The following is a 17393-nucleotide window of genomic DNA, read 5'->3' on the forward strand; positions in this document are numbered from 1 at the left end:
TCACCGCACCATACACCAAGGACCCTAAGAGGACGAGTGCTACATATAATAGTTGTATTGCCTGTTGATCCTGCCAGTAGATCTTTTATTCATCTACTACACTGAATGGCATCCTCTTATTCTAACTGTGACCCGTTACAGTTTGGAGCACCACTCAAAGTGCCAGACATTACCACTCTGATGATCCACCACTCAGAAGGGTGCTGGTGTGTAAGATACTTATCCAGAAAGCATAGTGTCCATGTAGTGTGAGGACGCTGCACAACCACAGTTGGATATTAAATCATGGTGAGAAGCAGCCTCAGAGACAACTCCTTCCCTTCCCTCTTAGGCCATTTTGGCCCACCCCAATAGCTTAGCCATAGAGATAACTATACTGGGGGTAGGGTGAACTATGTCATATGGCATGGCCCAGGAGAAGTTAAAGCTAAGGCCACTTCTCGCCATGCTTTAACATTGAATTGTGATTGTGCTGTGTCTTCACACTACATGACCCTCTTATTTGTAATATATACCATTTAATATGAGTGCCAAGTAAATAACAGTAAGGGAATAGGGAGTTAATGGGGGTCAACAGACTGAAACAATAAACATTGTCTATTTACAGGCGCTTTCTGAGACACTAGGGTAGAATAAACAGGCTGCATATCACCTGATAACATACTGTAGCTGCTTACTAATCTTTTATGTGTCAAATTTTTCTTTGTAACCTGCTGATTTGTTTTCTGTAGCCTCCATTATCACATTGACTTTGTCGGGATACAAGCCCAGTGACCGATAAGTGTGGAATGCCATGAAATGATGTGAATGGAAAACCACACTGTTGACCAAAGCACACATTTCTGGCCATATCGATACTCTTAGCAATCTCTTTATTGTGCCTTTTTATATTTTAAGTCACCTGTTCAGATATACCATGCTAATGTTAGCATTTCATTTTTCATGCATACAGTATTCTGCCACTTTTGACGATTTTGAAGCTGGAAATTACATGTTGGTGCAGAACTGGAACCTGCCGAGATCAGTGAACATCTCTATAACTTGTGGGCTGAAACCTGGGAGACCTCTCCAGTTTGCTCCTCTGCCAGGGAAGAGTGAAGCCTGTGACTGGCACTACAACAGTCCTCTCGGGATACTGACCTACATTGGTAAGAGGGTCATTCAAAGGGGAAATAGCCCATGAGTTTGGAAACTGATGGTGGCTAAATTCCAAAGGGGTGCTAGTTCTGGGGTAAATCAGACAAATTAGACAGATGGCATGCTAATGAACAATGGTGCGTTGTAGTTTAAGTGTGTTTTTAATTTTTGCACTCATAGATTTAATACCAATGGCAAGTTAAACTTATTAATTATTATATAATGATCAGTGACATTAAAATGCTATTAGCAGTACAGCTAGATCAGCCCCCATGCATGCATGTCAGACCTCAGATTGGCCCTAATACATGCACTTCAGACCTCAGATTAGCTCCAGTACATGTCCTTTATATCTCAGATCAGCCCCAATACATGCACTTCAGACCTCAGATCAGCTGCAATGCATGAACATGAGCAGACCTCAGATTAGATAAATGCAATAAATTTAGGCAACAATAGTGTGTTGTAGTCATAATTTGTTTTTGTACTCATGGTTGTACTGCTAATGACAGTTAAATTCATTCATTATTATATAAAGATTAGTGCTTTTCAATTGCCATTAGCATTGTAGTACAGCTATGAGTACACAAAATGATTAACTTGGATCAGCCCCAATGCATATATTGTAGACTTCAGATCAACCCCTGTGCATGCACTTCAGACCCCAGATCAGCCCCAATGCATGCACTTCAGACCCCAGATCAGCCCCAATGCATGCACTTCAGACCTCAAATCAGCTCCAATGCATGTACTTCAGACCTCAGATCAGCTCCAATGCATGTACTTCAGACCACAGATCAGCTCCAATGCATGTACTACATCAGACCTCAGATCAGCCCCAATGCATGCACTTCAAACCTCAGATCAGCCCCAATGCATGTACTTCAGACCTCAGATCAGCACCGATGCATGTACTTCAGACCTCAGATCAGCCTCAATGCATGCACCTCAAACTTCAGATCAACCACAGTGCATGCACTTCAGACCTCAGATCAGCCACAATGCATGCACCTCAGATCTCAGATCAACCACAATGCATGCACCTCAGACTTCAGATCAACCCCAATGCATGCACTTCAGACCTCAGATCAGCCACAATGCATGCACCTCAGACTTCAGATCAACCACAATGCATGCACTTCAGACCTCAGATCAGCCACAATGCATGCACCTCAGACTTCAGATCAACCACAATGCATGTACTTCAGACCAGCCACAATGCATGTACTTCAGACCTCAGATCAGCCACGATGCATTCACTTCAGACCTCAGATCAGCTCCAATGCATGCACCTCAGACCTCAGATCAGCCCAATGTATGTACTTCAGACCTCAGATCAGCCCCAATGCATGCACTTCAGACCTCAGATTGGCTCCAATGCATTTACTACTTTACACCTCAGATCTGCCCCAATGCATGTACTTCAGACCTCAGATCAGCCCCAATGCATGCATTTCAGACCTCAGATCAGCCCCAATGCATGCACTTCAGACCTCAGATCAGCCCAATGCATGTACTTCAGACCTCAGATCAGCCCCAATGCATGTACTTCAGACATCAGATCAGCCCCAATGCATGCACTTCAGACCTCAGATCAGCCCCAATGCATGCACTTCAGACCTCAGATCAGCCCAATGCATGTACTTCAGACCTCAGATCAGCCCCAATGCATGTACTTCAGACCTCAGATCAGCCCCAATGCATGTACTTCAGACCTCAGATCAGCCCAATGCATGTACTTCAGACCTCAGATCAGCCCAATGCATGTACTTCAGACCTCAGATCAGCCCAATGCATGCACTTCAGACCTCAGATCAGCCCCAAATCCTGTACTATTAGGAGCACAGGATATCACTGTAGACTTATAGGCACATTTCGTCACAGCACGCCAACATCATCAGTTGCTGGCAGGCTTTCAGTGACATCAGGGAGGTGGATGGGGGCCATTCTTGTTTTCATTGCCACAGACTTGTATGGGAATACAAAACCTGTTAGAAGCCTGGCAACACAGATGTTTATAGTGGTAAAAAAAAGCACTTGTGGTTTTGACCAATCTTTCCTAGACCTTTTTCTCTTGGGGTTCCTCCAGAGACTGCTAAGGGGTCCTTGAGAAGTGAGAAGGGGCAGCTTAATCTCCTGCCTATCTTGACCTGTAAATGCAAGGGATCACTTCACTTTGACCATCAGTGGAAGGAGTCTCTACAATTTTCTTTTCTGTCCATTGTTTAATTTCATAATTAACACTGATGATACATTTGGCACTGATTACAGATGGTACTGATACGTGGCACTGATGACACATGACACTGATATGGCACTGATGACAGATGGCACTATTACGTGGCACTAATGACACGTGGCACTAATACATGGCACTGATGACAGATGGCACTAATACGTGACATTGATGACATATGGCACTAATACGTGGCACTGATGACACGTGACACTGATAACAGATGGCACTGATACATGGCACTGATGACATGTGACACTGATAACAGATGGCACCTGACACTGACAGGTGGCACTGATGACAGATGGCACTGATACGTGGCACTGATGGCACGTGACACTGATGACAGATGGAACTAATATGTGGCACTGATGACATGTGACACTGATGTGGCACTGATGACAGATGGCACTAATATGTGGCACTGATGACAGATGGCACTAATAGGTGGCACTGATGACACGTGACACTGATGACAGATGGCACTTATACGTGGCACTGATGACAGATGGCACTGACAGGTGGTGCTGGGGACAGGTGGCACGTATTAGTGCCATCTGTCATCAGTGCCACATCAGTGTCACGTGTCATCAGTGCCATGTATCATTGCCATCTGTCATCAGTGTCACATGTCATTGTCCTGGTGCTCCAGGGACTTCAAAAGTGTAATAGGTAGTCAACAAGTTAGATGTGTAATTTATGCTCCTAGAACACCTAATGGTGCTCTCTGCATGTTTGGCCTCTCTATGTGGCCAGGCTGTGAAAAAGTCCCACACATGTGGTATCGCAATACTCAGGAGGAGTAGCAGAATGTATTTTGGGGTGTCATTTGTGGTATATACATGCCATGTGAGAGAAATAACCTATTACAATGACAATTTGTAGAAAAAAAAAATCTTCATTTTGCAAAGAATTGTGGGAAAAAATGACAACATCAAAAACCTCACCATGCATCTAAACGAGATAGGCCATTTTATGATTTGCACCACAGCTTGTAGACTCTCTAACTTTCACAAAGACCAAATAATATCCACTAATTTGGGTTATTTTTACCAAAGATATGTAGCAGTATAATTTGTGGCCGAAATTTATGAAGAAAAATTAATAATTTGCAAAATTTTATCACAGAAACAAAGAAAAATGCGTTTTTTTTCAAAATTTTCGGTCTTTTTTCATTTATAGCGCAAAAAATAAAAAACCCAGAGGTGATCAAATACCACCAAAAGAAGCTCTATTTTTATGAAAAAAAGGACAAAAAAATCATTTGGGTACAGTATTACATGACTGAGTAATTGTCATTCAAAGTGTGAGAGCGCTGAAAGCTGAAAATTGGTCTGATCACGAGGGGAGTTTAAGTGCCCAGTTGTCAAGTGGTTAAGGGCTGATCCATCCACCCTACCAGGACATTTTGCCTGGGGATTGGTAGACTCTCCTAGGTGTGCAGATTAGAATCTCCTGGCTTCCACCTACTAACTTCCAGAAGCTTCTACAAGCTGCTGGATCCAAGGGGAGGTGCCAGAGACCTGCCTCTGTAGAGCCATCCAACCTGACCTGCAGTAACCCTGACCCAATTTCTGACTCACAAAGCTTACCATTAGTCACCAGCTTAAATTTGCCTACACCGGCACTAGTAACACACTAGAGAGTTCTACATTAGGGAGGCAGAATAAGTAATACAAATGACCAGTACCTACTTAAAACGAAAGTTGGCCATAGATTGATCAAAATTCTGCCAGTTCAGCAGGAGCCGGACAAATTTTAATCCATCTATGGGCAGGCTGGTTGTACTAAAGTTGATCTATTGATCAATCATCCTGTTGGGTTTTTTTTTTGTACAATCACTGCTGCTTTAGCCGGCAAGCAGTGATCATTGTATTCTGCTGCCAGGGAAGCCTCCTGCTGTCAGAATTCAATAGTGTAATGGGAGGGATTCCTCCATCAACACTGCCTATGTTGATGGGGGAATCGAGCGCTTTTCTTTTTTTTAACCATATTTTTTGGATAGCCCCAGATCTGAAATTCAGTGGGCTTACCCTTGAATATACAGTGTCTGATAATACTAATAGCTGGCAAGATGTACATTGAGGACCCACAATAAAACCAAAACCACAAGGGAACCTAACAATGTGGGACCTTTTCAGGGACAAAAAGTTCTAAACATGGGTACTGTCACGGTAAATTAAGGACAGTTCTTTCTTATTTCTTTGGCCATTATTGTGAATTTCTTGCTCCATTTTTTGTGAGGGAAAATGTCAATACAGTACATGACCCCCATGTCTTACTTTATTTGTTTACAGAAGAAGCAAATGCTAGTTTTAAAGGGAAAGTGCCGGGTGATGGCGAGGTTACAGCAAACTGCACAGCTGCTTGAGGTCAATAGAGAGAAGTCCCTGAACTGCTGGTTTCCTACTGGCTACAAACACTGTCCTATTTTAGAATATTCCATTCAGAACAGAACTGTAAGAAAAACATGAAATACAGAATAATAGAATATATATCCAGCTGGCAAGAGGTTGCTTTTGCTCAACAGAGCATATGGTGGCCATACACTTCGATAAAGGATTGATTTATTTTCTTATCGGTCTCTTCTGATCGGAATAATTGTTCTATAGTCAACAACCCATTTGATCGATATGCCACACAGTGCAGTTCAAATAAACTGTTAGGATGTGATCGTAATTTATGAGCATAACTTATCGATCACATTTCTTTTTCCACCATGTAATCTCATAATCTGATTGATCCTATTCATGAACAAAGTATATAACCCAAACTCTCTCATCCATGTCTTTATGGACCTTGTTTTGTGCACTGGTGCACAGTCATGTTGAACAGGAAGGGGCCATCCCCAAACTGTTCCCATAAAGTTGGGAGCATGAAAATTGTCCAAAATGTCTTAGTATGCTGACGCCTTAAGAGTTCCCTTCACTGGAAATAAGGGGCCAAGCCCAACCCCTGAAAAACAACCCCACATCATAATCCCCCCTCCACCAAATGATTTGACACTACAGTTAGTTTTCCTTTATTACATTTATGATATTCTATATCATGTGGTAAAGGAAGTTATATAGCATCCCTTTTCATCCAGGGTTCTGTACAGCCCTAGGCTTATGAACTTTTTAGCTGTCTGTAAGGGGGGGGGGAGGGGAGTCATTCCACTGATCAACTATGTAAGGGTTCTACTGACCACAGAAAGATGTGGTTCTTTTCCCACTGACCACTAAAATAAGGGGGTCCTTCTTCCACTAACAACAAAAATAAGGGGGTTCTCCCACTGACCACTAAAATAAGGGTGTTCCTTCTCCCACTGACCATTAAAATAAGGGGGTCTTCCCCCACTGACCGATAAAATAAGGGGGTCCTTTTCCCATTGATCACTAAAACAAGGGGATCCTTCTTCCACTAATCACAAAAATAAGGGTTCCTTCCCCCACTGACCACAAAAATTCCTTCCTTCTCACACTGATCATTAAAATAAGGGTGGTCCTTCTACCACTGACAACTGAAATAAGAAGGTCCTTCTCCCACTGAACCTAAAATAATGGTTTCTCTCTCCCACTGATCACTAAGATAAGGGTGTCTTTCTTTCACTGACGACTAAAATAAGGGGGTCCGTCTCCCACTGACCCCTAAAATAGGGGATTCCTTCTCCCACTGACCACTAAAATAAGGGGGTCTTTCACCCTCTGACCACTAAAATAAGGGGTTCCTTCTGCCACTGACCATTAAAATAAGGGGGTCTTTCTCCCGATGACCACTAAAATAAGGGGGCTCTTCTCCCATAGGCCACTAAAATAAGGGGTTCCTTCTACCACTGACCACTAAAATAAGGGTGTTTTTCTCTCGCTAATGACTAAAATAAGGCAGTCCTTCTCCCACTGACCTCTAAAATAAGGGGGGGTCTCTCACTGACCACTAAAATAAGTTTTTTTTTCTCCCACTGACCACTAAATTAAGGGGGTTCCTTCTCCCACTGACCACTAAAATAAGGGGGTCTTTGTGCCACTGACCACTAAAATAAGGGGGTCTTTATCTCACTGACCACTAAAATAAGTTTTTTTGCTTTCCTCCCACTGACCACTAAAATATAGAGGGTCTTTCTCCCACTGACCACTAAAATAAGGGGGTTCATCTACCGTTGACCACTAAAATAAGGAGATTCTTCTCCCACTCACCATTAAAATAAAGGGGTTCTTCTCCCTTTTTCACTGACCAACTAATTTAGGCTGGTGCTTTTCCACTGTCCATCAGTGTAAAGGGGCTTAACAATTTGTTCCTGCCTGTGTTGCTTTTCCGACCATTATTATTAATATTATACAGGATTTATAAAGTGTTCACAGTTTGCGCAGCACTTTACAAAAAAGGGGGAGACAGTACAGTGTAAATACAAATCCATTCAATAGGGCCAGGAGGGCTTTGCTTGCAAGAGCCTTTATTTTTATACTTTACCTTTTTTGATTATTACTAAAAAAATAATGTGTCAGAAAGAGCAAAAGGGATGTTAAAAATGATTTGCCCTGGGTGTCAAATAAACTAGGTAAGTCACCTCTTTAATTTCTTATTTATTCATTTATCTTCAAATTATTGATCATGATAGTGCACCAGGAGCTGTAGTAATCATTTCAAGGGTTCCTCTGTATTAAAAAAAAATCTTGATAAAGGTGGGTATGAAGGAAGAAAATTTATAGTTTCTGAGAAATATTTTTACCTAGTGTGTCATACTTTAAAAATGAACATTGAAGGAGGTTAAACAAGGGGCAGTGTAAATACTATAGCTAAATAGTCCCGTCCTAAATAATATTTATAAGTTTCATACATTTAAACTTGCAATTTCCTTTGTCAAAACCCCTGAGCTCTTTGCTTTAATGTATTTTTAGAGCAAAGGCTATAAAAAGGTAAGCTGATTTTTTTTTTAAAATTAATTAATAATGAATTTTAGGAAAAAGTGTCTCAATACAAACCCAAAAATATCTACGGAGGGAGAAAAGCGTGTATTATAAAACATTGCACAAGTCTTAGCTATAGTGCCACACTTATTCTGGGAACATTTTTTGCTGCAAAGTAGTTTTGCAAAGATTTCAAATTTCAGAAGAATACATAATAAAATAGGCTACAGAACAATAAAGTTTAAAAATGGAAGACAAATAAATTGAAATATCAAAAGCCACCCTCTAATATATATTTATATTTAGATTTAAAAAAAAAGAGAGAGAGAGAAAAATTAGAGAAAAAGAAAGGGAAAACTGACAATTTCAAACTTTTCAATTTTCAATTTTTCAATTTAATTTATTTATTAAATCTTATTTGAGGATCAAGTGAACGATCTTCATTTATTAGCTCTCCGCATTTACCCTCTGTTATTTGTATTTTTTTAACATTTGGCAAATTGGTATTTACAAAGCAGATAAGAAAGAATTTTGTAAGAAATAAAAGCTTGAGGATTAATATATTAGATGTAAGTGGTGCACAAATTTATTGCAATACAAACCTCTCCCTTTACCTCAAAAAGACTTTGCCATTTTTTTAAACTTTGCCTTTTTTTTTTTTTTTACTTTCTCAACAAAAACGAGCTGTTCCTGTAGATCCCTGTTTTTATAGCTACATGGGGAAATGTCCTGTAAAGTCTAACGGAAAACCAGCAAAGCAAGGAATTGTGAACTTGATGCACTTTCCAATCCCTTCATAAATAAATCCCCTTAAATATGTATGGTGTTTCACATTACCACAAAATCATATCCTGTACTTGCACCCAGTGATAAAACAACAACCACAGCAATTAAAAGAGAAGAAATAAAAAACAAAGCCATGAAAGTTTCCGATATTTAAAAAAAAAAAAAATTACAAATCTCTGAGATATCTAACTTCGGTAAACCTTCATCAATTCCTGTTAGCAGAATTTTTTTTTTTAATGAAGATTTTTTTTTTTTTTTTTTACTTAAAGGTTTCTTTCACACGGTACTTTTTAATTAGGACATAGGAATGATATATTACAAGGAACATTCCTAAATCATTAAAAAGATTTTAAATTTTTGTCTTTGTCAATTTTCCGTTATTTTTAGTCACATTTACGCCATGATATAATTAGTCAACCAAATAATCCAGTTTACAAGCTTTGTAGAATTCTTAGGCTGCCAGTCAAGGAAAAAGCCCGAGGCCTCTCCATCAAGTTTCCCCATGCATGTGACTCGGTCTCCATGGCTACGGGCTACATCTGCTGACACCCAGCTTACTATTTACTGCTTAATTAAGAATTTCACGCTCAGACCTTTTTTTCTGCCTTCAAGAACAAGAAGTTACTGTTGGAGAAACTCCACATTTTCAGATACCGTACAAGGAATGTCTTTTCTTGAAGACTTGACAGTTAAGAGTGCATAAAAAAATGCCCTTTAAGCATCGAAGATGTCACCCTTCCATCAAAAAAAAAAAAAAATGAAATGGGGTAGGGATAATGAGCGTGTAGGATATCAAACGAAGGATGTTTGCTTGAGCTTTGGAGAAAGGAGAGAGGAAAAAAAAAAGTGGAAAAGGCCTTCAAGCATTTGCCACTTCAAAAGGAGAGGGTCCGCCTTGTCAGCAGCCTTATAAAGCATCATTTGTTCCCATTTGACTTATGCAAAAGGTCTGGTATGTTAGTGTGCTAGTGTCCCCCCCCCCCCCACGTCTTGCAGACGCAACTCCCCTCTCCGAGTCCCGTGCGTCAGCAGTTAGGCAGCTGGGCCCAAAACAACATCACTCAAAGCGTATAATCACTTGACTAAGTGTTAACAATGGAGACTTGTAGGGGGGCGGCTAGGGGAGGTCTTCATTACAATAGAAACACAATTATTGCAGCTGCTGGGAGGGCAATAACTCTTCATATAAAAGGCTTGAGACCTCATGAACGAGGGGGAAGTCTGACTTTATTATTTATATCCTGACTTTTGGACGCACGGTGCCAGTGCCGACGGGGTGCCTCCAGCTGCCCGTTCTTCCACCTTCCCCAGTAATTGTCCATTCTGTCAGGGGTTAAGTTACTTTTGACCCCGCGTCTTTATCTCAATGAACGATTTTTAAGGGTAACACTGTTAAATAGTAGCAGGGGTGCATTAAACCACAAAGGGATGGTTATAAATTCATATCAGATGCTACTTGATTCACAAGTGGGCTTGTAAATTCACACGGGCCTGTCTCAGATGGGGGGGACGCGAGGGGACAAGGGGATTATTCAGAGACTGAGCAGCTGAAAACAAGGTTGTCAATGATGCTTTTTGTTACGCCTCAAATAAGGAACTTCGATCGAGAGGAGAACCTGGATCTTTAGTCCGTGTAAGGAAACGTCTGCAATCAAAGTGAAAGCGAACATAAACAACCCAGATGCTACAAGTCTTTTAGAGCCCTCCCATCCCCACCCAGCTTATACACAGAGGCAATGAAACTGAGAAAGAACATCCCTAGCACAACAGTTTTAGGCTGTGGATGTAAAAAAGCGAGGAAAAAAAAAAGGATTGCCTTTAAAATGAATGACTATACAATATCTAATAGAACATAAACAAACAAAAAGAACAAAAAAAGAAAGTAGATTCATAGATTTTTTTGCAATACATTTAATAGATAAATGGATAGATAGATTAATAGACATAATTTTAATTAAAATATGTATTTTTTTTGCAATACATTTAATAGATAAATGGATAGGTGGATAACAGACATCATTTCAATTAAAAAATATGCATGTAAACATATGTAAAACAAAACACAAAAAGTAAATAAAAAGTAAAAAATGTATACATAATTAATGGTAGTAAACAGAAAAAAAAGTTTTGTTGTGTGCTGCTCTGAAGTTTTTTGTTTGAAATCGTTTTTTTTTTTCTTTTGCTGTTTTGGCCACAGATGATTTTTCAAATGAACTACTGTACCTCCATATATTTCTACACACAAAATAAATATGAATCTTTTTTTTTTTTTTTTTTTAATGGTCACATATTCGCTCTCATATTCTTTTTTTTTCTGGGAGTTCCTGAAAAATTGAAACATTATTTATGGAAGAAATGTTCTGCAATGGGACCAGATCACAAACTACTGAGGTTATAGCAAGAAATATAAGAAAGATAACAGCTATTCAGAGTCTTGAGATGAGTGATCTTATTTTTCCTTTTTATTGCGGAATAATAAGTAATTAATTCAAAAATAGATTTTCTTTTAAATTAAAGTATTTTCTGTACATGTACATAAAATATAATACAGAATATACATATATGTTATACAGAAGATTTAACACAAATATCTCATGGGGATTTAAAGCCCTTTAATACAGAGGAATAGTGTATTTTAAAGAGTACCCATCTGAGTAGTCATTGTAGCATTTTTACATTACAAAGTCATTTTTCCTTTCATTTTTTTACTGTTTTGCTCACTGCTCTATATTTTTAATACCGAACTTCAAATTTGTACAAAGATTTGTGGGTGTTCCCTCTATATCAGCAAATGTGGTCGGCATCCGTGAATAATAACTGCTAAGATAAGCTCAGTTAACACTATAGACATAGGCGTGCGCACAGGGTGTGCCAGGCGTGTCTGGGCACACCCTAATCACCCTATGTGGTGCAGATTCCCACCATTAATATTTTACCATGCACCCTAGTGGGGCTCATAAAAAAATTGTACAAAAAAACAAGAATTGTAAAAAATAATAAAATATAAATTAATAAAAATAAAAACTACTGACACCGTCCACTGCCCTACTGACCAATCTCTGCCTTACTGACACCATCTATTGCTCTACTGAAACACATGTACACACACACACGCATATGTGTTTGATTTTTGGGGTGCACACCCTAATGCAATCGGCTGTGCACACCTATGACTATAAAGGTGTGTTGTTACCAGTCACCTTAGACTTGGTCTGTAATGTTCATCAGCTTCGTCTGTAAGATGAAGGTGCATTCACTACCATCACCCAAACATGTGATTATAAATTTTACAAAGTGAACATACTTGAGAGCCCATTTACATTTGTGCGTTAAATAATGAGAATTGCATTAAGGCAATTCAGTAAAAATAATGGGCTACTAATGCACCAAAAGGTTCCTAATACTGGACATGCCATAAAAGTTTTGAAAGCAATGCACTGAAACACTATGATTTGTTGCCATGGGTTGCAGCAGATATCTTGCCTTAGTGTGTTGGGGAGTAATTGAAAATGAGTAGCACCGCTATGCATCAATAGATGTAACGTGTGTTGCGTCTCATTGTGGAAACACGTGTGTTAAACCGGGTAGGTATACACACACTTCAATTTCCTTTTTTGTTTTAAAGTACGCTGAATGAAAAAAAAAAAAAATGGATTCCTCTATCCACACGGGTGTATTCTGACAGCGGGGATCGAATTAAAGTATATATAAACTTTAAAACATTAGTACACTTATCAAATTATTTGCATTGGTTTGATCTGTTTTTTTTTTTTTTTCTAAACTTTTTTGGTGTATGAGTATAGATCTAAATGCTCAAGACAAACATAGATCTATACTCACACAAAAAGGTACAAAAAAACCCATAGACCAAAAAATCAAATAAAAAATGGGGCAGACTCAATGGGCCACTTGGTCTTTTAACTCCCTAATTTGCTCTTTTATAGTTTGTTAAAGTAAAACTGAATGCAAAACTCTTTTTTTTTTTTTTTTTTTTTTTTAGTTTTGGATAGAATGGAGAGGAGATTAGAATACCTGCCAGTTTCTTATTGCTGTCTGTGCCCTCATTAGGGACACTCACCCTCTCTATTTGTCCTGTTTACTATTACCATTGAAAGTGAAAGTAAAAGAAAATCTCAAATGTTTGGGTTGTTCCCAGAAAGTTAATAGAGGGAATATCTTCCAATGGGGACACTCGTTACAGCGACCTGGGGGTCCCTCCAAGAGATTTCCTTAATTAGCAGGGATTTCCTCTCACTTCCTGTTTTGGATATGGGACAGGGAGTGAAGGTAAATCTCCCCTATAGGACACAGATGGGAAAAATAAACCTTACAGGGGTCATAACTCTCCAGTACTCTATCCAAAATGGAAAAAAAAAGTTTTGCCTATAGTACTAATTTAAGTTATTCCAACAGTCCCATTCAACTGAGGTTCTGTCGAACAGGGAAGGCAATACATGAATCAAAATTCAGCTGCTTCAGAATTTTGATTATTATTACCAAAGACAAATTTGTCATATAGAGTGCGTGTTTTGGAGGTGGGAGTTAGGTACATCCCATTATTTCTCTTTTATTTAAAATTCGGTACAACCTGCTTAATGCGCTAATGTACCAGGAGGCGTGGATATTATTTTTAGGGGGGGATCCTGAGAACTAAAAACAATTTGGTGCATTCCTCCATTAAGGTAATCTGTTCTAGAGTCTCCCTTTTAAATAGAGAACTGGCTTACCATTGGAAGATATTGGAAGACATGCCCTCTATTAAATTAACTTTCTGGGGACAACCAAACATTTGAGATTTTATGTTCACTTTCAATGGTAATATAATCCTTATTGCAAGCAACATCATGCCGTCTTTTAAATATAAAAAAATTAAAGTGAACTAAGAACTAAAAACAATTTGTTGCGTTCCTCCATTAAGGTAAGCTGTTCTAGAGTCTCCCTTTAAATAAAGAATTGGCATACCACTATAATATAATCCTTATTACAAGCAATATCATGCAGTCTTTTAAATATAAAAAAATGAAAGTGAACTCCAGCTAAAAATAACATACAATTGAATTGTCTAGATAAAAAATAAAACAGCAAAGCTAGCTTTTGCTGTAATATTTCCCTTCAATCCAGAGGTGCCCCCCCAACATACTGCCACTAGATATCCTCAGTCTAATGTGCAGCATCACCCCATTTACACCACTTTCTCTGATTTCAGCCCAGCCTGTGACTGGACAGTAAAAGTAGAAGTAGCACAGTAGTGAGCTTATTTCTCTGTCACTCTGCTCTATCTTCCTATCAGTATGCTTCTTGTTAGCAACTAGACATGTGCGATTCGTTTCGTACGTTCGTTTGGAAGCATCCGAAATACGAATTGCTATGCTTCCGAATTTTATGCGAAATTTGAAATTTCGTTGACGGATTTCGTATCCAAATTCCGTTACAATGGAAACGTGACTGGTGTTTTGTTGACCAATCAGAGGTTTTCTTCTGCTGCTGAGTGAGGGGCTGGGAAAATGACCTTTTTTATTATGGGAGTGAGACTGGTACTGGTAGTCGATGGGAGATTCAGAATCGGACAAAATAAGAATATTCGTTAATATTGTTTTATACCGTTTGATTATCGTCATAATAATTACGATTATTCGTTATGGTGAAGTTAAAAACCCAGGAAGTCAGCACAGCACAGGGATGGTGGGAGCCCCTCATAACGAGTACAGCAGGGGTACAAAATATCACAGCACAGGGATGGTGGGAGCCCCTCATAACGAGAACAGCAGGGGTACAAAACCAGGGAGTTATCACAGCACAGGGATGGTGGGAGCCCCTCATAATGAGCACAGCAGGGGTACAAACCCAGGAAGTCATCACAACACAGGGATGGTGGGAGCCCCTCATAATGGGGCGGCACAGTGGTGTAGTGGGTAGCACTCTCGCCTAGCAGTAAAAAGCGCCGCAGGTTCAAATCCCAACCATGACACTACCTGCCTGGAGTTTGCATATTCTCCCTGTGCCTGCGTGGGTTTCCTCCAGGTACTCCGGTTTCCTCCCACACTCCAAAGACATGCTGGTAGGTTAATTGGATCCTGTCTACATTGTTCCTAGTATGTATTAATGTGAGTTAGGGACCTTAGATTGTAAGCTCCTTGAGGGTAGGGACTGATGTGAATGTACAATGTATATGTAAAGTGCTGTGTAAATTGATGGCGCTATATAAGTACCTAAAATAAATAAATAAAATAATGAGCATAATAAGTCCGATGACTGACATATTGCGAAAGGCATTTTTTGCTTTTTAAATTCATCATAACAAACGTTCGTAATTGTTACGAAAAGTTAACGAAAATTTGTATTTCGTACGAATCCAAATTGAATTTCGCACACGAATTACGAAATACGAATTAACGGCTAATACAAAACTGAACGGAACGAAACGAAACAAATTTATTGACAGCGCACATGTCTATTAGCAACTGAACAGAAAGTTCAGCTTAGCATGTAAGCTAAAGCCACTTTTACATCATCATCTAATCACGTGCAATCCTTTTTTTTTTCATATGAAACAAAATCTTTTTTTTATTATTTTTTAATAAAAGCTTTGCAAATGATTGGATCTTCAGAATGAATATAGTCACACTGTATTCACTTTGCAAAGTCAACAGTCCTTTTAAAACCAATCTACTCCCCCCCCCCTCACTTTTACTTTCCCCCCTCTCCCCTTTTTTCCAATAAATCAACTTCACCAAGGTGAGCATGCTAATGCGAATCCATTTGTCATTTACTTCTTAGAGTATATTTAATCCCAAGAACAAAAACATATACATTGTGCCTTACCCGTCCTTAGATATGGTGAATTACATTTATTTTTCCAGGATTTTATTTTCATGTGTCTGAAACATTCTTCCTAAACTGCACTGACAACATTCACTCACTGTTCTGTATCTAATGAGATATATATATGCGAGTGTTGTCACACTTAGGACAGGAAGTCTGTTAGGACTACAGAACACTTCTCCCTTTCCTCATGTTTGTAACACAGAGGGGAGGTGCTGTGTAGTGCACAGAAAAAACTGAGAAAAATGGTAACTGATAAAAGTGCAACATTTGCAGAGAGCACAGGAAGCTCACTGAATTTCTGACAGGAGCAACAGGTATTGACAGATATAACAAAGTCATTTTAATGGCATATTTAAAGTAGAATTATAGGTAATATATATGTTTTTTTTTTGTTTTTTTTGGATAGAGCAAGGGTTGTAACCCCTCTCAGATTTTCTTTTTCTTTTACCATCTGTGTCCCATTGCAGGGATTTCCCTTCACTTCCTGTCCCAGAGCCAATCAGGAAGTGAGAGGAAATTCCTGCAAATTAAAGGAAATTTTTGAGATTCTAAATTGAAAGATTTCCCCCCTATTACTTTTTTGGGGACAACCCAAAATTTGGGCTTTTCTTTTACTTTCACTTTCAATAATAACAGTAAACAGGATAAATAGAGAGGGTGGATCTCCCTAGCAGGGCCATGGACAGCAATAAAAATGGACACGCGTTCTAATCCTGCTCCACTCTATCCAAAACTAGAAAAAAAAAGTTTTGCCTTTAGTTATATTTCAAAAGAGCAAATTAGAGAGTCAGAAGACCAAGTGGTCCATTGAGTCTGTCCTATTTTACTTTATTTTTTTTCTTACCTTTTTGTCTGAGTATAGATCTATGTTTGTCTTGAGCTTTTGGATAAACAAAAAGTTTAGAAAATAAAAAAAAAAAACAAAAGAAAAAAAATTAAATGCAAATAATTTGCTAAGTGTACTTATGTTTTAAAATGTAAAATGATGTCTAATTATATTTAGCAGATCAAAAGGGAGAAATTAGAGAAGTGCATAGTTCAAATTTATATACATTTGTCTGGGTATAGATTTATATTTATCCCAAGCATGTATAGATCTATACTCTATCTATCGAATATGTGTGCTATTGTTGTAAAAACCGTATTTCTACATATATTCTATAATTATATGTAGCAGACTAAAAGGGCCACAAATAAAAGAAGTTAATTGTTAGGATTTACATACTCTTTAAAGGGGAACAGTATTTTATTTTAAAAAGTATATAGACACACAAAGAAAAGAGATCTTAGAAACATAGAAGAGTAACAACTGAAGAAGACCGAGTGTGTCCCATTTTTTCAATTTTATTTTATTTATTTTTAACTTTTTGTCTGAGTATGGATCTAAAGTATGCGTCCCCCAGGGATGTTTGGATGTCTACTTTCTTTAAAAGTATTTAGGCACACACAGCTAAAGGATCATAGAAACATAAATGAGTGAACGTGGAAAAAGACCAAGTGGTCCATTGACTGTTACTTTTTTG

At 38.7% G+C, this 17393-nt stretch overlaps 1 protein-coding gene across 2 annotated transcripts in view; it reads left to right on the forward strand.

Moving 5' to 3' along the window:
• PKHD1 (PKHD1 ciliary IPT domain containing fibrocystin/polyductin) overlaps window positions 1-17393 on the forward strand; it is a 908610-nt gene that overhangs the window by 500773 nt on the left and 390444 nt on the right. For both annotated transcript variants that reach the window (XM_073625163.1, XM_073625162.1), the window contains exon 49: window positions 953-1148. In XM_073625163.1, coding sequence (XP_073481264.1) covers window positions 953-1148 — 196 coding nt within the window. The remainder of the gene's footprint in view (window positions 1-952; window positions 1149-17393) is intronic.

The sequence above is a fragment of the Aquarana catesbeiana genome, linkage group LG04 (assembly GCF_042186555.1).
Source record: "Aquarana catesbeiana isolate 2022-GZ linkage group LG04, ASM4218655v1, whole genome shotgun sequence".
In the NCBI taxonomy this organism is placed as follows: Eukaryota; Metazoa; Chordata; class Amphibia; order Anura; family Ranidae; genus Aquarana; species Aquarana catesbeiana.